The 19,497-nt window shown below is 36.2% G+C and overlaps 1 protein-coding gene across 3 annotated transcripts in view; it reads left to right on the forward strand.

The window, feature by feature from the left end:
- Positions 1-19,497, forward strand: part of EFCAB7 (EF-hand calcium binding domain 7) — a 29,763-nt gene that overhangs the window by 6,129 nt on the left and 4,137 nt on the right. For all 3 annotated transcript variants that reach the window (XM_075508905.1, XM_075508906.1, XM_075508907.1), the window contains exons 4-13: positions 1,121-1,332; positions 3,364-3,450; positions 4,324-4,519; positions 5,692-5,816; positions 11,381-11,522; positions 13,519-13,628; positions 14,618-14,775; positions 14,993-15,126; positions 17,215-17,363; positions 19,237-19,446. In XM_075508905.1, the coding sequence (XP_075365020.1) occupies positions 1,121-1,332; positions 3,364-3,450; positions 4,324-4,519; positions 5,692-5,816; positions 11,381-11,522; positions 13,519-13,628; positions 14,618-14,775; positions 14,993-15,126; positions 17,215-17,363; positions 19,237-19,446 (1,523 nt within the window). The remainder of the gene's footprint in view (positions 1-1,120; positions 1,333-3,363; positions 3,451-4,323; positions 4,520-5,691; positions 5,817-11,380; positions 11,523-13,518; positions 13,629-14,617; positions 14,776-14,992; positions 15,127-17,214; positions 17,364-19,236; positions 19,447-19,497) is intronic.

Genomic DNA, 19,497 nt, shown 5'->3' on the forward strand with positions numbered 1-19,497 from the left:
ATGAAGGATCTTTTGCATTTCCCTAAAAAACTTGATTATATGGGAGGATATAAAAGCATCTCTCCAGTTTCAGATAGACTGTGCATTAGGATTTAATTTCAGTTTATTTCAGTTTAACATAATGCCTTCTTCACACTGGAAACTGGTGAAAGGATGTTTTCAGTAAAGATTTTTAAGAGGCTAACTAGATCTGGCAAATTCATTTTGAAGAATGCCAGGTGTAGGTGGGACTGGTTGCATGTATGGTATTGGCTGTTGGCCTTAGCAACGTACGTCTGTTGGTATCATATTTCCTTTATATTTGAAATTCATGTTGCATAATTTGAATTGATAAGTTCAAACGTATACATGTGACATAAAAGATTGTTTAAGATAAATTCTACACTAGATCTCAGTTCTTTGCAAAGTAAATGGAAAGACTTATGTGGATCTCAGTAGAAATAGGATCTAATTGTGCAAGCTTACAAATAATAGGTTCTTGATATTAAGGCAGGGGATACAGACACTGGGCTAAATTTTACACCTGTCACTTGAGGAGACTCTCTTTGAATTCATGGATATTTTACTTAATTAAGGATTTGAAGCTGTTAACTTTATTTAAGGGAGACATCCTATTGAGTTTGGTAGACCAGTGCACAGAAGCAAGTGGAAGCTTTAAGCAAAATATTTCCTGTGATGATGTTGTGTTACAAAAAGGCACAGACTACTCTCTGGTTTCTTCCTTTTTCTGTAGAAGAAAGCAGGTGTGATTCTCAGCAGTGCGGCATATGTCATCTCTGTGCTGGATCATAGTTCGTGAGGGATGATCTAGGATGCCAGGCACTGCCTGTTTCATGACTCCTTTCAAAAGAATATGCGATTGACCTCGCCTGCCCCTCAGGCTGCTTGAACCTCTCTGGTACAAACCACAGAATTCAAGGCCGGGGAAGGTCACAGTCACTTTGTATCAGTAGAGTACAGGATGGAGACTATAAGCAAAACTTCCTTCAGACCCGCTTTTCACTTGGATTGATTGGGCTTAAAAAAAAGTCTGAACATGGAAAGTGAGTAAAGGATGTTTTTAGAAAAATCCTTTACTGACAGCTGGAATATATAGTTAATATTGTGTTTTATTGTTCAGTACTTCAACAGGCTGGAAGAAATCCATCTCAGAAGACAGTCAATAAATATTGGACTTCACAAACGACAACACTGAATTTTGATGATTTTTGTACTATTTTAAAAAAAGAAAAACCAGCTACAAAAACTGAACTGCTCGAAGCATTTGGAAAAATAGACACAGATAACACTGGATATATTTTACATGATGAACTGTATAAACTTCTTACAACAGTAAGTATCAGTAGAAACTTAATTATCCATCTTTAACCACTAATAGAGATTTTGGAAATTAGATGGTAAAACTATTCCGAATGTGTAAACACAAATTCCTGATCAAAAGAATCAATAACTGATTCCTGTTTTTTGGGGGTTTTTTTTGCAATTTTATGTCTAATTTTCTGTGGTTATTTACTGGATCTTATAGTTAGTTCATCAGGGTCTTAAAGTAAACTGTGCTGGGGTAGGTAAATACTTTGGTTAGAGATTATGCATTATCAACCCAAAGCATGCAAATGTCATAAGGCTTACCTGTACATGTCATTAATATGGCTTAAAATAATGACATTAAAAAATATCTGGAACTTCTTAATTAGCTGCTGAACTGCCACCATCTTTTTAGGTTTCATTGTATAATCTGAAAGGATAGAAAATAATTTTTTTTAAAATAGCAGGTGAGATTATGATGTTATGAGATTGTAGGAGATGGAACTTTAAAGAAAACATTAGGAAGAGTATGTTAGAATGATGAGTGTTGACAAGATTAAAATCCAGGTCCTCTGAGGATCTGCAAAGCAAGCAAACAAAACCCCTGAAACAGAACAGTCTTCCAAGTTGGTGTAGAGCTGATGCTCTGACTTTAAACTACATAGATGTACATCACAGATGATTACAATGATTTTCTTTCTCTGTTCTGTCAGGTTTTTTGCTCTGTACAGCCAAAAAAAACCCCTTTGTGGTAAAAGCCAATCATCTTGCACAGCACAAACACTAGGGAGCAGTAACAATTAAAAATGGTCTAGTAGTAGAATTCTAGTGGAGTGCTCCAAAGTGAGAATAAAACAATTTTAAGGAAGTGTAGAGGAGAGCAAACTGGGACAGAAGGAACAAACAATTTACGTACTATATTTGTTGTAGTTGACCCAATAAAACAAAATTATTTGTTTACTTCAAACATTGTGGCAGAACCTTCAATCCTCATTCTGCATGAACAAAAAGATAAAATTGCAACAGTAAGGAAATATTCTTTATATAACAAAAGACAGAAGTAACAGATGTTGAGTGCTGCTGTAGTTATGCCATGAAGAGCTATAAACTCTGTATTGTTACATCAAGTCAGGGCGTTGCTTCATACAGACCCAGACTGAAGAACTTGAGATGTGCTTGCAGTAGCAACTGGTGCCGTTCAAAGAGGGGAGGATCAGGATTTGATTTGTCGCAATCCACTATGGCTCTGGGACCATATGTCCACATCACCTGTTTACCAACAATTAAGTTTGCATTAGTTTTCAGTCCCAAGTTTACATCATGCATCTATAGCTGAAAAGTGATGTGAAGTAGATTTCTCTACAGCAATCATGTTTTGCTCTGTCATTGCTAACAGCCCTATGAATCTGTGTAGAGGAAATTGCTGGAGGGCCTTGTGGAAGACATACTTTCTTCCTGAGATATGTACTTTGTGTCCACATTGCAAGTGGAGCACTCAAGATGGTATTCTGACATGCAACTTCAGACTTGGTTCCAAAAAAAGAGAAATTGCTTTTGCTTCACACTAATGATTACAAGTAGAGATAGGTGCAAGGCAAGTTCATGCCTAGAATAACCCTTCTAGTGAACTCAATTGCAGATGTAGACTGGTATAGTAGGATAGGTCAAGTAAATAAGTGAAACTAACCATTATGAAGTTAGCTCTTGGTTGTTAGCATGCTACAATATAAGTAAGAATGACTGAGAGCTGGGATTCCCCAGTTTATGGAAGATTTTCTTTATGTCGTTCATGGTAGGTTTCCAGAAGACACCACAAAATTGCATAAACTGATGCAATTCATCTGTTCAGTATTTAGTAGCGTTGTAGGGACATAATTTTTTATGATGTTGACCTCTATTTTGATGATTCAAATCACAATCCATTTAAATCTATTGGAAGATAAGATTCCCTGAAAGGATATTAAAATAATCTTTCTTTGTGTTTTTATTAAATGTGTGCTGTAGGTGAACAGCATTCTTGATTAGGAACCCAAACTGAGTTGGTTTTTTTTATTGCAGAGAGGTGAAAAAATGACTTGGGATGAAGTGAGTACAATTACTAAACAAGCCGATTTTAACTGCAGTGGCAAACTTGACTACAACAAGGTATGGCAAACAGAGTGATATTATTTTGTTCTTGTGTTACTGGTTTGATGTTATTGACAGTTTGAGCATTATCAAACACAATACATACCACCTCCATGTGTTGGTCTATTGATGACCTTACCCCAGGCGCCCCCGAACTGCCTACTTACTGGAACATGGGCTGGTATATATTTCTGTTTCACTTGCTTTATCTGGCTATTATCCTTGAAAAGGTCACTTGCTGCAAGTGAACTTGATGTATTAGGCAGAGCCTAATAGTAAGCACGAAGCCTAATGGCATGTGTGAAGGTAAGAGTTAAAGGAATGGCAGAATAAAGATGACAATTGACAGCAAATTTGGCTAAGAGAGAGTTGTGGGAGTTGCTCTGTCTGTGACATTTTGTAATTTCTTGTGTGGGAGACACTATCATATATGTTGAACATCTTATTTTGAAGACAACATCTGATCAGGTTTTTTGACATCATCTCTAAGCAATGACTAAGTTTTGAACTGAATAAACAGTCCACAAAGATTTGTACATAAATATAATTTCATAGGAGAAAAACAACCCCCTAGTAAGAATCCTATGGTAAAAAAAAAAAAAATCAGTCTTCAGATATCTAGAAAGAAATATAAATCACCTCTTGGGCTGAAAGTCGCACTTAATTTTTATTCAGTATTTGGAGTTCCTTGTTGAATCATGGCTCCATTTTACTGTGTCACTTGAGTGGCCGTTCTGATTCATGAAAATTAAAATTAAAATTAATATTGTGCTTTAAGAGAAAATGCATTACATCTATTGACCTGTCCTTTCCTTACTAATGTTACATTTTAATCCTTAAAACTGTGAGAAAGGATGTTTCACTTAACAGATTGCTTTTCTTTATCTAAAGTTTTGTGACTTGTACATGACAACCAGTGAGCAGTGCTGCAAGACTGCACGAGAGAAACTGGAAGTTGATAGTCGATTGAGGCAACAGCAGTTTGGAAGTCAAGCTGAAATTTCCTCTGAAGGGATCACGCTGCCAGTGTCAAAACCATCACCAAGAGTCCCAAGGAAAACTGATCACAAACTAGCACCAACAAAAGGTATTTATATTTCATATTGGGAGTTTTCCTTCTGTTGGAGATCGTGCTCTGGGTCAATGAACAGCTGAGTATTTGTTTAATTTTTCTCAGATTAGTGAGGAAGTTATTGATTAATATTCATTTCTACTGTGGCAATCTCATAAATGTCTCAGTAGAATATCTGACCCCCATGTTCAAATGATCTTTGGCTGCATCTATGATCTGAAGCTCTCAAATTCTTATGGGGGAATTTCATTTACTGTCATGTGACACAGTCCAGAGGGAAGAGAGAAAATGAATGTCTTTGGCTGCATCTATGATCTGAAGCTCTCAAATTCTTAAGGGTGAATTTTGTTGACTCTCATGTGACACGGTCCAGAGGGAAGAGAGAAAATGAATGCTCAGACGTTGCAACATAGGCAAGTTATTTCCTTCTCAGATCAAGAGATGAAACCTTAAACATTTATCGATAAGCAGTCTGTTTGTTTCAATTATCAAGGCCACTTTTCAAGCACAATCAGTATGAGCGTTTAATGGTCTTCCTGAAGTTACAAAGATACTTAAAAACCTTCCAAAACTGGAAAAAGACTGCAAAGGTACCATGTATGAAATCTTTGCATTTGTACATAGTGTGCGCTGTTTAAGTTGCTTCAGTTCTAGGCAATACTGAAGGAGGTGCAAAGATGACAGAACAGTGATGAAGACTGAGTTTATGTAGCTAAATCAACAATTGTATCAGCAGAGTTGCCCCAACGTAAAGAATGAGAAAGTAAAGGCTTGGAAGTAATTGCATTGGACAGCTGTGCGTAAGTGATGTGCTATCTGGCAGGGAAACTACATTGTCCTGGAAAGAAATAACCTGAAACAAGACGCAGGTCAAACCTATCCACTTAGGACAGATTTACCTTGGTTCCAAGGTAAATGGAATCATGTAGTAACAATTTCTTGTCCTTCAGGCAGGTTTGGATTCCAAGGTTCTGCCATTCATATACCCATTCACCTGGGATGTATAGTCAGGGAAGTAAAGATGTTTGGCTAATGAATTATGTAATTATAAGGGAAGTCAGCTTATCTGATTGAAGCTCTTGTCATCCATTTTTACTCTGTGTGCCTATAAATATAAGGCTTTAAGATAAATAGCACTAGGAGTGGGTTGAAATAATGTAATTGTAACTAAATATCTATGTTTATAGGTGATAGCAGAACTCCTTCAAGACCCTCATCAGCTCAGAGTTGCAAAGCATCCATTTCTACCGCTATCAGCATGGGTGCCAGTAGCAACAGAAACACAAAGCTAATTGAGCCAGACACAATAAAGGTATCATGTAAGCTAGTCCTATTGAAATTATGCTGTTTTCCTCTAGGCACATATGTTATTGCATTTTAAATAAGAAACCATTTTTCTCTGATTTTTAGCTTATGTTTTATTAATAGTTTGTCAAGGGCAGCTATAAACTAGTGAGAGATTTCTTGATACATGTTATTATTATTAACATTTTTATATACTGTTGGTTTTGCTGACATCTAGTTATTGAAAATAATTTTTCAGGTGTGAAGGTTAATAAAACAAAGTGTGGTGGTGTTGTGGGGGGTTGGTTTTTTTTTTTTTTAATAAATGAAACCACTGTTGGATAAAACGTTTAATGACTTTTTGAGAAATTTAAAATTTAATAATTTATTAGGTTGGTGAGAACTTTAAATGCTTTAGTAGTCTGAAAGATTGTGTATCATAAACCTTTATATGAAAGGTAATTGGAAATAAATAACAGATCTGTGAGCATATTCAGTTTGTTGGACATTAATTTGTAAATATATGCTGTAGCTTGAAAATATTGATTTTTAGTTAGACTAATATGTTCTATCAGTATTTTCTTTTAAATAAATCACTCATTCAATATAAATTCCTGTGGGAGAAAGACAACAAAGTCACTTTGCTAAGTCAATATTTGTAGAGTGTTAATATTGATCTTTTTCCTTTGTTTTCCCTTTCTTGACTGAACCTTTACTAGTTTTCTTTCAACAGAAAATAATAGCTGTAGAAATATAAAACATTAACTGGAAACTGCTAGGATACATTAAAAATGTGCACCTTGAGACTCCTGTATAAAAGGGAAAAAATGGTTATGACCACATAGTATAACTGCTGCTAGAAAACTGAACTGATTGTTCTCATGAGTTACATTTTTGTTTCAAATAACAACTCTGTATTTGTTATTGAACTCTGAAGTCCTTTATATCTTCGACATTGCTATACAGTGACATTTGTTCTATATTAAAATTTAAAAACATAATCTCAAAGGAATTTTTTGCCGTCTGTTTAGGTATCTGGACCTCCATGCAATTTAACCTGCAATTTCACCTTGTTCAAACATGATATGTAGTATATAAAACCATCACACAGTTTCCCAATATTGGATTCCTCTTTCTTTGTACAAGCCAGTAAGAGCTGACAGAAAAAAAGCAGCTGCAGATATCGATTGCTATTGATTAGCATCATACAAAACCTGAAATCAATCAATAAACATGAAAAGGTGTAAGCAGAACTACTCATTTTTTTTAACCCTAACTATTAAGGGCACAATGCAAACTCTGTCAAAATCAATTAATAAATACACAGCGATTCATTTGGGCTGCAGATCAGAATCTAGCACTCCACAATTTTTCTTATTTATCTTCTATTCAGATTTTCTTTTTTTCCTGCAGTTCACCTGTCTTTTGGGGACAGTAAGAAAATATTGCTATCATGAAGTTGGACCAATGCCAACTTTAAATTTCTGACAGAAGAAAACTGTGGAAGTCAAAACGTGGTGAACATCTAAATGTAAAAACCCTTAGGAAACATGGAATGTGTTCATAGTACATTCTTTTGTGTGTTTTCTTTTTGTCAGTGGAGTTTTGTGACATGTTCAAAGCCATGTAAATAACTTTCGGGAGAAAAAAATAGACAGTTGAAGAAGTGCTACAGATGTGCATAAACAACATGCTGACCTCTTGGGCTTCAACTGTAGTTGAATCACAATTAGTTAAAGCATGGCTAATGGAGATCTTAAATTTCTGCAAAATATTCTTATTATCAGTTTTAGTCAAGATTGAAAGACATTAACAAAAAAAGAAAGCAGTGTATCATGTTCTAAAATCTTCTCTCTGCATTGGGTAGCTAAATTATCCCTGCTAAGGATTCTCACCTTTGCATTCTGCTCTACTGAAGTCAGTGAAAGACCTGTATACACAGTGGGTAGAAAAAGAAATACCTGAGAAAAGTCCTTTTCCTGAAAGAAACAGTTATATGCTCCCACTCTTACCGGTGAAGTAGCCTCATGAATTGAACTAGCAAGACTTTTTCTGTGCATGTGGAACAGGTTTGTACAAGACAAAGCGTTGAACTGAAGTTCTTTGCTTTAATCATAGGAACAATTCCTCTCACAAACATTGCTTTTTATTTTGAATTATGCATGAGTGGGTGGACTATCCAATAACAACTTAAATTGTAATGGCAATAGAATGCATTATTTGGGCAGTGACCAGCACTGGCAGCACCAGGTAGTCCCTAACATTCTTTATGATTAACATTTTTGATACAAACATTTCCCACTATGTTAGCTATTACTTGACAACTTTTGTTATGCATTGAAGTGACATACTAAAATCAAAACAGAAAAATCATCGTTTAGTTTCCCAGGTTTACATACCTGTTTGTAATTTGACGTGGATAATTTAGAGAATATAGCACCACCTTACGCCCTCTGCAAGAATAACAGTTTAGTATTTGATTCCTAAAGCGTTGTCAAACTTTTGCTTACTGTTGCTCACATCTTAACCTGCACATTCATGCAAGTATTGGAATAAACAGTTTACTGAGAATGGAATAGTACTAGAATGATTTAACAGGCTAAACTACATATTTGAATTCTAGCACTGACTTATGTTGACTCTAATGTCAATGCCAACTCCCATTATCCACTCATTTGACGGAGAGAACACTATCTTTTGCTCAACCTTTAACCCTCACCATGAAGTCCCAGTAACTTTCTGTCTCTGTTCTCTTCTTTGCTAATTATTCTTTGTGATTGGATACCTTTTGCTTATCCACTCACTAGAAATCTAGTTTAATGGGTAAAGATTGGTATAAATTTTTTAGGTGGCTTTGTTAATTAGGTCTATACCGCTACATAAAAGGTGGCCAGGGACTGATGTCTGACTCTGTGGACCAAGTAGCATAGGTAGCTGCACTTCCACAAAGCTTAGGCCTAGCACCCTCTCAAGCAGATTGTGTCCACTTTAAATGGCACTTGGCTTGTGTTTTTTCCTGGAACCCATGTGATAGTGTTGTGGGGTTAAGAAATTATACTTTCCAGTGCCATTCATAATCTTATGTCTCTGCATCCCAACCAAGAACACATGTTACAAGCTGTGGGGTAGGTCATGGCATGGAGTGTGCAAGGTTGTAAAACCTGATGGGATAATGTTGACTGTGTAGGTGACAGAAAGCCAAATCGAGTGCAGTTACATCCATATTCCTTTTTGAAAGTGGTGCCTGAAGCGAAAAATCCTTTGAACTGTGTACACGTTTTCTTGAAGAGCGCTAGTTCATCTGAAACAGAGCCATGGAATGAGGTAACAGCTAAACACGATGGATGATAGGGTGTTGAATGCTTCACCTTGCTTCTTGCTGTCTTTTATTTCTCAGTGTAAATGTAGCTGGTGAGAGGAGATCATCGTTCCTCTAACAGCATGCTGTTTCCTCTGCGTCTCTGATGGCAGAGAAGATAGGTTTCCACGAAGGTCCCAGATCCAACTGTTATCTTAACTGGAAAAGATTATGGGAGATTATGGGAGGGGAAGGACTTGGATATTAGTTTCCATCAGGGATTGGATGTCCCACTTTCTTTTAGATAGCTTAATTGATCTTTGTCTTTTTGATAGCCTGTGCTCTGAGGAAGTATGTTTACTTTTAAAGTCTCTTAGAATTTCCTTAGCAAAGTCTTAATTTTCTTTAAAAATCCCAAGGAACCTCCAAAGAACAGAAGAAAGTGAGTTGCAAAGTATATACTATTTGTACTTAAAAGTACTCCGTATTGTCAGCTGTATGCAAATATAATTAGCAGAATTTGACATCTAAAATTGGTATGATGCATTATGCTACCAAAACTACTGGGGTACTGAGGATGAAATAATTGTTGCCTTTAGATCAACATCTTGGATGGGACAGGGTAGTCTTACCATAATAATAAGTAATTTGAGATTAAGATAGTTTCCAGCTATGTAAAAGTTGGAATTCTCAGTATTTATCCACATTGATGTTTTGAGGATGATACATATTTATTCCTTTAGTGTGAAGATTCTTTTCATAGCTGAGTTTGTGCTATTTGGATGAAACTGATAAGAGTGATTCAGAGGCAGAAAATGAAGTGAGAGATAGTATTAGATTCTGCAGTCTTTCTGTGCCAACACAGGTGGGGAGTTTGCTCAAAGTACATCTCTCTCTTTGTTTTGATTAATTTATAAAAAGTTCTTAAAGCAGAAAGGAGTATCATGAAGATTAATTTGGTAATGTTTGAATGAGAAATTCTTAGTATAGAGGAGTTGATCCTGTTCCCAGAGAAATCAGTGGCAAAACTGTGGCACAGGACTGAAGGCTCTTAAATCCATGAATCCCTGAGTAATTTATATTCTTAAGAAGTGTAGAGTTCTGAATGGAGAAATCTATAAATTCAGGATCAGAACTACATGTGTTACAAGTGTGTTACTTGGCATCCTGGGTGTACGTACACTTGCAAAGTCCAGATCTTGCCTGACACCTTTAGGTCATTGACTGTAAAGTACCATCAGCTGAGTGTGAATGTGTTGTACTGAGAACTGATTCTTTAAGGGGAGAAATGAAATGTAGCACTCGGATGAAGACTGACCTTAGATGGAGTTAGTCAGCCTCCTTACTGGGAGTTGCATGCAGACCTCTTTTTTTACAAGCTCTTCTCAGATCTGTGTTAGCTTGCCTGTTACAGTGAACACTAAGCATAGGTACAGCCACCTGGACAGAGCTCTCTGCTGAGATTACACTGAAAGATTCCTTCTGCTAGGCTCTGCTCAGAAACATTATCTTCCATTGCTAGGAAAGTGATTAGAAATCATGGACTTAAGCCAGACCAGGGAAGGCAAATCAAAAATGTCTTCCATTTCTTGAGGCATATGATATGTCTATAAGGACTTTATTTTTGTTTTGCTAAAGAAATATAATTCAAATGATATTTGAAATTGAAAATTGGGACCTGCTGTTAAAAAAAAAAATTAAAAATGTGAAGTATGCAGCTGTTTTAGCATCTTGGCAAAATCATGGCTTCTCCAGGAACTATATTATTCATAAATACAGCAGTTTTCAGTTTATGTCTTTCTGATAGCTTTGACAGAAGTCAAAAAGAACCACTTAATTTGACCAATAGTTGTGTTTGTGATTTGTCTGAGCAAATAACTGCTCGTTGTTCAGCTAATCAATTATGTTCTTTGCTTGATTGGCCTGATGGAACTACTGTAGCAAAATTCCAGTCTTTCAGTGGTAAATCACACAGTTCAGAGAATTTAATGAGCTCAGTTTGATTCTTCATGGCAATTCAAATTTCATTTCAGCTATTTGAGCATTGGGGTAATCTGTATGTTTTTCAAGGATTTTCATAAGTGAAGCAACATTACTAACTGCTCTGCAAAAATTGACTACAAAAAGGACTATTTGAGAAAATTAATTTAAAAAAAGGAGTAGAAGATCAGTGCTGTATCTTGTGGTGTATTTTATGCAGGATTTATTAAATCATCAAATGAAAGTATTTCAGAGAAGGCGCTTTTATCTTGATCAAAGATCAAGGCAACATCTAGTATTTGCTTGGTTTCCAGGAATGGCAACGTGCACAATCCAAAGGATGCTTCTACTTAGAAGAAGATGGTGAAATCATTAGTCACAAGTACAAGTTGCACTTACCGCAAAGGTCTACAGTATGTATTACCATCAAGCCTTTAAATGTTCGTCAGGTAGAAGGTAAGTGTATTTGTATTTCTTTGGAGAATTTTTCTCTATAAAAAATATTTTCTCTTTTGCTGATACATCTCTCCCTTTCTTACTTGCAATACTTTGCAATACTGCGATATAGCAATACTTTTCTCTGTTGACAGAGTCCTGTTAAAAATGTAACTTAACTTGTCACACCATATTTTCTGCTTAGTCATTTTGTGCTCACTGCTTGGGCAGTGAAAATCAGCTAAGTCCATTATCTTTCTCCCTTTAGTCAGCCAACCTCTTAGATTATTTTTGGCCATAGATTTGTGAAGTTTCTTATTACAAAATTTGAAGTTAGCACTGTTTGCAGTATCTCTATGTAAGGTGTTAATGTACTTTGTGGGAAACAACAATAAAAAATTTAGTGAATATTGTATTTTCCACCTAAAATACTTTTGTAAATACTTAAAATAGGTTATGGCTTTTTATGGCAGCACGGTATCTTGATGTTTTGATTATGAATCTTGTCTGAGGGATTTATAGCATAGTTTGCCTATTTTAAATTTCATCTTAAAAGAGTGAAGCCCAGCATTAGAGCTACCTGAGACTAGTCAGCCTTTGTGCTCCTTTTTTCCAAATGCTATTGGCTTTGTTCTCTCCAGTGATTTACCAAGGAGCTTTATCTAGTTGCTACGTTGGAATGATTTTTTCCCCAAGTAGATTATTTCCTCTTTAATCCTGTGAAACAGGGGCCATTAGATCACAAAGATGTTTCAGAGTCATCAGGACTGGCTGTTGTGCTACAGGTTGGTAACTGATTCTGATTGAGGTTGGTAATAAAAACTTCACTGCAAATAATTGACAGAAAGTAGTTGTTTTCCAATTACTACCTGGCTGAAATGGGAAGCTGATCAACAGACTTCTAACAGTGAGGAAACATGGTCCGATACTAACAGATTTGAATAACAGAATGTCTCAGTGCTCTGCTCATAACTTTTCTTTTTTCGTGTGGCACCCTCTTAAACTGTGCCTTAGAATAGTTCTGCTGCAGGATTGTCAAGACGTTCTGTGTAACCAAGAGTACTGACTTGTCTTTTGTAAAAAAAATTTCTACTTTTGCACATTATTGTCCTGCATATAGAAATATCTTCATGTTTTGTTGTGAAGAGAAAGACATAATACTGGTATGTAAGGAAAGGATTCATCTGTTAGCAGAGCAATTACCTTTTTATGAGAATTCAGAAACATCTTCAAATTCTTAACAAAGTTGTGTGGTGTGTAGCCACTCTTTAGTATCATTAACTCCTGACTGTAGAAAAACTAAGCCCCTGCCTTCACTGGTTTGCTGTGGTCTGATTAACTTGAAGACCACTAAATAGCTCATTGATTGATTGCCCTTAGGAACTGAGCAGCTACAAGAAATCAAAGAGGTTCAAATGGCATCCATTCAACATATGTAAGACCAGGCCTCCATTCCAATCCAACCTAAGACTAACAAAGAACAACTAGTGATGCCATGTAGAGGCATCTTGCTATTTAAATCTTAAAAATAATTGAAACTTACACTTATGAGATTTACATCTTCTGGTATCCCTAGCTTTTGCATATAATCTGGGTTTCCAGTCAAGGTGAGTTTAACAATATTTTACAGAACTTCAGAAAAGAATATGATATAATTTTGCTAACATCCTTAATTGCAAATATCTAGGAGCCTTAGTGTATAAAAAACTAATAAATAGTAATGTTGTACTAATGGTAGAAAACAATGAAAATAGCTTCCTTAACTAGCAAAAGTTTTAATATTAGAACTATTAATAGTAATCATTATCTGTAAGACAATCACAGGACTTGGAACAATTTATCTGATCAACCTAAATAGGAGGGAAATCCCGATAGCATATAATGGATTCTTTTTTTCCGTCTTAGATTAACAGGGGTCAATATTATAAATGCCACGGAAATATCTACTTTGGGGTTCAAAGAAAAACAATTTCATGCTATTATTAAGCATTTGTATTGGGAATGTTTTTCTTTTTAGGAAAATCTTGTCATTGGTTGTCAGTGGATACAGCTTTGTATATTCTGAAGGAAAATGAAACCCAAGAAAATCTACAGCTTGTGAGCTTTACTGAACAACAAAACAAAGAGGTTAGATATTTTCCTTGTATTCCTATTTTAATTGTTATATCTTTAGTGTATGTGTTAATGCTGCATGGGTGAGTTCCCATGTATTTGGAAGGAATTCAAACCGTACCTAATCAGACTAGAGGAGAGAAGAAACACTTGTTCTGTCCATGTTCCCTTTCAAAACTGACAGAACTTACGCAAGGTAAGATGTAACGCTGTCTCAGTTATGCCCTTTGGATGCAAGCCACTTGTATGGAAGTTCATTGAAATTCCTGTGAGGACCGTATTATCATGTGGTGTGTTGGCAAGTATTGCTGAGTTGCTGGTAGTCTGTAGAGATACTCTGTGGAAACTCACTTGTATTCCTGCACCTTCAAAAACAAAAGTTCAAAGGTAAAATTTGTTAAAATTTCCTTTAATTTTCTTTTTCCTTGCCATATATATGATTTTGAACTTCACAGCGCACAGAATATTCTTATCCTATGTCAGAAATAAGGGAGGAGAAATGGCAGCATTAAGTTACTTCCCCCTTCCAAGCCACAGGGAACTCGGTTTGCTTCTTAAACCCTAAGTCACTTGTGACTTTTTAAATAGGAAATTTTTGTTGCTAGTTTGAACAAAGCTGATAAATCAGGGAGGAAATTAAAAACGCAGTGGGTTTTGTCAGCCTGCTTCTGGCTGCTTTTGTTTTAAAGTTTAACGATTAAAGACTGTTACAAATCTGAAAATGATAGGACTGTTATTAGACATTTCTAGTAATGACTGTTCTCCCCTCATCTCTGGTCCTGTACGTTTTTCTAACTTATTATAACGAAGAGATTCGCTAGTTTTTGTGTCTTAAAGTGGCATCACACAGCATCTCACTGTACACATGTTTTCTTTAAGGAAAGAACCTAGCATTACCAGTGTTTTCAAGGAATTAATCACTTTTGTACGAATATTACTAGTAATAAAGAAAGGTATAATTTGAGAAGTAACTTACAAACTTGTCTGTCTTCCTTTAAGAGCAGATGTTTGGATGGAAAGGGGAGCTCGGATCAGGCATTTACTGGCTACTCCCATTCACAACAGGCTGTAGGTTGAAGAAGGTAAAAACACAAATTACTGGAGAAGCAAAGCTGGTATATAGAGGTGAAGATGGAGAACTGGCTCTGACCAAAGAGTTCCGGTAAGTCCAAAGAGTTCCAGTAAGTCATATTCCCAAATAGGCATGGTAACTATTGCAAAAGTGTGTGCTGCAAATAACATCTAGCTTTTTAAAAGCTGTATGTTACTAAAATGCTGTTTGTACAGAATATTCTCAAATAGACTGAATAATTATGGACAATATTATGAGACAGTAAACAGAAGTGTTTGGAAATAGTTCTGCCTTTTTCATCTTTTAGAGCCACTTTATTGGATATATTTGAAACAATTGATCTGGATGGAAATGGCCTTCTGAGTTTGGAGGAATACAATTTCTTTGAACTGAGAACTAGTGGTGAGAAATGTGATGAGGAAGCATGGGCTGTATGTAAGGGTAAGTTTGTTGCTGTGCTTGATACAACTAACTGGGGCTATCAATCTACTTGCAAGCTGTTGTTTATAGCATCCTACTATGTATACGGTATAGAAGAACTGAGCATTTTGTAGCCTATACCAAGAACACATATAGATATTGTTCTCTTCTCTCTCTTTTTCTTGTTTTCCTTTTCCAGTCTCCTGTCCTTTGTTTTGCTTCACTCTGGTTTGTGTGCCACTGACCTTCTGCTGAGAAAATTCCTCCCCTTGCTAATGGTAAAGTTTTGTAGGTAAAACATTTTATAACTGCCAAAAACTACAGGTTTTCTACTCACAGATCATATGGTGAATTAAGCTGTAACAGGTATTCCTTTAATCAATCTCCTTTCTGCAGATTAAGCTGATCCTGCTTTCATATCTCACAAAATGTTGAGAGGGACACTTAATTAGTGTGTATATGATGCTTTAAAAATGGCATCTAGAGCTTATGATGATTGTTTAGAAAGTTAGACATTAGAAAATGCCTATTGCAACTATGTATTTTCTTCAGATGTAAGCAGTTTTTCATTAACTTTTTGAAGGTTCATATATGGTGTGTCAGTTTGTCCATAGTGCGCTATGACAGCCGTGAGATTCTGAGACTTCCGTGAGTGAGACGAGGAAGCTGACAGCCAGTTAAGACTCTTCCAGCTGTACTTTGTTTTCTGTCTGCTGATATATCTCATCAATGTTACTGGACATCTTGCCAGCTTGCAGGAGCAGTGTTAGACCACAAACTTCGATTTTGAAGAAAAAAGGACTTCTGTGGCATTGCTTTAAGCTTGCAAAGGCCTTGAGAATGGACATATTTACCCCATAACAGGGTTGGGAGAATACAACCACCAGTGACTGTAGGCTGCTTTAATAATACAGTACATGAAAGTGGTGGTTTAAAAGCAGTGGCAGTTTAGCTGAAGTGAGTGGACAAACTGGGAATTTAGAAGCTGTTGTATGAAAATTAAAAGTTTCTATAAGAAATGTAGTTTTTTGGCAACTGATGTCTGAAATGCCTGTATGGCATACCATTATATATCAGCCTATGTCATGCTTGATATAATTCTTTGGTAGGCTATGACACATTGCTTAATTTGGGCCAAAATACTTTAAATCTGGCAAGTCCTGTTAGAGTGTTTTGGGGAAAAATAGTTAAGATATTGGACTTTTTCCTAAATGATGGAAAGCTCATACAAAAATACTTTTCTATAAATGAGTTTCTTGTCTGTTTCATCCCTGTACATGCTTTTCCACACTTTATGACTTTGTCAGTGTTATGCCTCTGTGCACTGGTCTCAACATGAGTAGGAAGGGTGTATGTGTGTGTGAAGTGTATAAGAGAGGAAAGAAGAGAATAAGGTGAATGTTTTACCAGGTCATTAATCAGTTGAAGGGTTCAGACGAATATCATAAATCTTGACACCAAAGTTCAAGCCATTTATTATAGCATCTGTACCCTTAGATAGATTTATTAAATTGGTAATCCCTTTTTAATAATATATAGTAAAGATTTAGCATTGTTATGAAGATGAGAAAACCATTTTTAAAAATCTCTGACACAAGGACATTTCAATTATGTGTTTGCTGACATTAGAGTGGTCGATCTATGATATTCTATCAAGAGAGGGGTGTTAGGATTACTGGCATTTTATTGCTTTTTAGGAACTAAGTAAATCATTTCTATATCAAGGACCTCAAGCACTAAGGCTGCTGGCCCCAGCAGACTTTGATTTCCCATTCCTAATATACCCCAGTCTGCAAATCTCAACCACAACAAATACGGCTAGCAAAAAGAAAAAAAAATCAGTATGAACTTTTTCTGTTTTGAAATCTAACCCTCTTTTGGGTTATACAAGGGGCCAGCTGTTTCTAGTCATTACCTAAAATCCACGGGGAAGCTCTGCAAAGAGCACATATCTGGTCAACGACTTTATTTCCCAAATAATACTGGCGAGCCTGGGGCTCCATCTTTTAAACCTCATTAACATAAATGGGAGTTTGGCTTTGGAAGGATAAAGGGTGTTTGCAGAGAGAACAGATGTTTAAGTGCTACCTTATATTTCTTTTTAAACAGAGAATTTTGATATGAAGAAGAATGAACTAACAAGACAAGGATTTATGGATCTGAATCTCATGGAAGCCAATGACCGTGAAGGGGATCCTAGCGACCTTTGGGTCACTTTATTGTCTCTGGGCTACAATAAAGCATTAGAAATGACAGAGGTATGATAGACATATAGCAAAAATAACTCGCTGCACATATTTAACTGCAGTACTGTTTCTGTCATAAATTGATTTCAGTAGGCCAGTGATGCAGTCCAAAGCCTTTAATACAGGGTTTACGCTATGACTTTCAGTCATTATGGTATCCTGTTTCTGAGGATAACACTGACATTGTTGAAAGAGGAGATTTGCCTTTTGCTTTAGAGAAAGCCAGTATTTTGTGGGGTTGTAGAGGAAGGAATCTTGGGTTATACCCGTTGAAAGAATTCACGCACCTTGCTGGTGGGAAGTGGTAAGAAGACAGCAATGGTAAACTGTGATGACCTGTCAGCAAACCTACAAAATGCAGGACTTGCTCTGCTTAAAAAAGTCACTTTTCTGGCCCAAGCTGCAACAGAAGCGGATAAGGAGAAGATAACTTTTTTCCCCACATGATTCAGAATTTGTAATTTTCAGATATGACTATTTCTGTTACTGTTGCCTTTCACAACAGTGTCTGAAGGTGTTCACCATAAAATTTTAATGAAAGGACTTCTGATGGCACACTCTTTAAATTTACAGGACCAGGGATTATTTCTCTGATGTCTCTGTGTGCTTATAGATTTTTTTTTTTTTAAAGCAGTATCAGTGTTGGTGTTAATAGTTCTCACTAAAGAAAGAGGATATCTTTAATGAATAGAAAATAAATTATGAAAAATTAAAGAAAACATTAAAGATGCAGATAATGCCATCATTTAACGTTCATTCCCAAGAAAAGCTGATTTTTAAAAAATTTTGGTTTTTTTTTTAATCATAGTCTGATTGTATTATTTCTTTAACTTTTGTTAAACTAAATCAGGTCAGTGTAGTCACTATATAAAAATATATGTGTGTGAAACAAATGTATACAGAACCAAAAATACTCAGTATGGTAGAGAGACTTCAGTTGTCCCTCAGTGAAAATATTGAGATCATGGTGAATGATTTCTTAATGAGTACCACTTTCTCCTTTTCCTGCCAGTATGGTTAGCAGAGCAACTACAAAATTGTCTTTCTGCATTTCAGACGTAAGAGGGAGCTATCCTCTAAGGAAGAAGACTTTTGGGGAGGTTTTTATCAAGTTAGAAATTTCGAAAAGGTGTTTTGTGCCTCCTGCTAGCTGTGGTTTATGGCGATAGTCTTTCCTTTCCAAAGGACAACATAGCTCTCTGAATGCTTTAGTCATTAATCTAAAAATGTATATCTACTTAACTTGTGTCTATAACTTAACCCTTTAATTCCTTGATTTCAGATGATTTAAGAGATTTATATTTCAGGAGCATTGAGCCTAACAAATTAAAGACAGAACTGAGAAATCCTAGTGGATTTCAACAGCCATTTGAAAGAAACTGAGGCACTGTTACTGAGTCTAAGAAAATGCAAACTCCTGGTTGTTACGTGTACGTACTAATCTTAGCCAAGATACTGTAAGAGCGGAGTGCTTAATGCAACATTGCAGATATTTTAAATCTGTATGAAGTGGCACAAATAGCAAGAGTGTGACAGGTAAAGGAGACAGGCTTATTTCAGACCCTGAAATACATTCACACTTCATCTTAATTCCTGTACATTTTGCTATCCAAGGAAGGGTTTGCTATGTCGGAGCCAAATGCACCAAACTACGTATCGAGTGTGCTGTGACTGGCATGAAAAATGCTCATTTGTCCTGGGCTTTCATTTGGTTTAAAAGATTGCCACAGCTCTCGGGTTTTGAATATTTAATATTCAGTGGCATACTTGTATTTGGGTAATTCTACTTCAGAGCATATATGAAAATACTTAGGAGCTGTGGATGAAAATGTGAGGGGAAAAACTACAGATGAAGTGATGATAAAACTCATTTTCTCCATTGCAGGCATGCCCCTTTGTCATTGACATCTATGCAGAAAAATGCAAACCCAGAATTAAAGCCATATATCTGGAGGCAGGGAGCTGGCAACTCAACAGGGCTATTTGCAAGTCTGTTGTTAATAAAGGAGAGGCCAAAGTAATGGATGGCTGTGAAAACATAATCATCTATACCTACAAAGCGGGCAGGAGAATCACTTCTGTTATTGAAAATAAGGTATGGCACGAGGCTTCTGTAAGGTACTTTGTGTCAGTCTGTTATTATTGT

The sequence above is a fragment of the Mycteria americana genome, chromosome 7, assembly GCF_035582795.1.
Source record: "Mycteria americana isolate JAX WOST 10 ecotype Jacksonville Zoo and Gardens chromosome 7, USCA_MyAme_1.0, whole genome shotgun sequence".
Lineage (NCBI taxonomy): Eukaryota > Metazoa > Chordata > Aves > Ciconiiformes > Ciconiidae > Mycteria > Mycteria americana.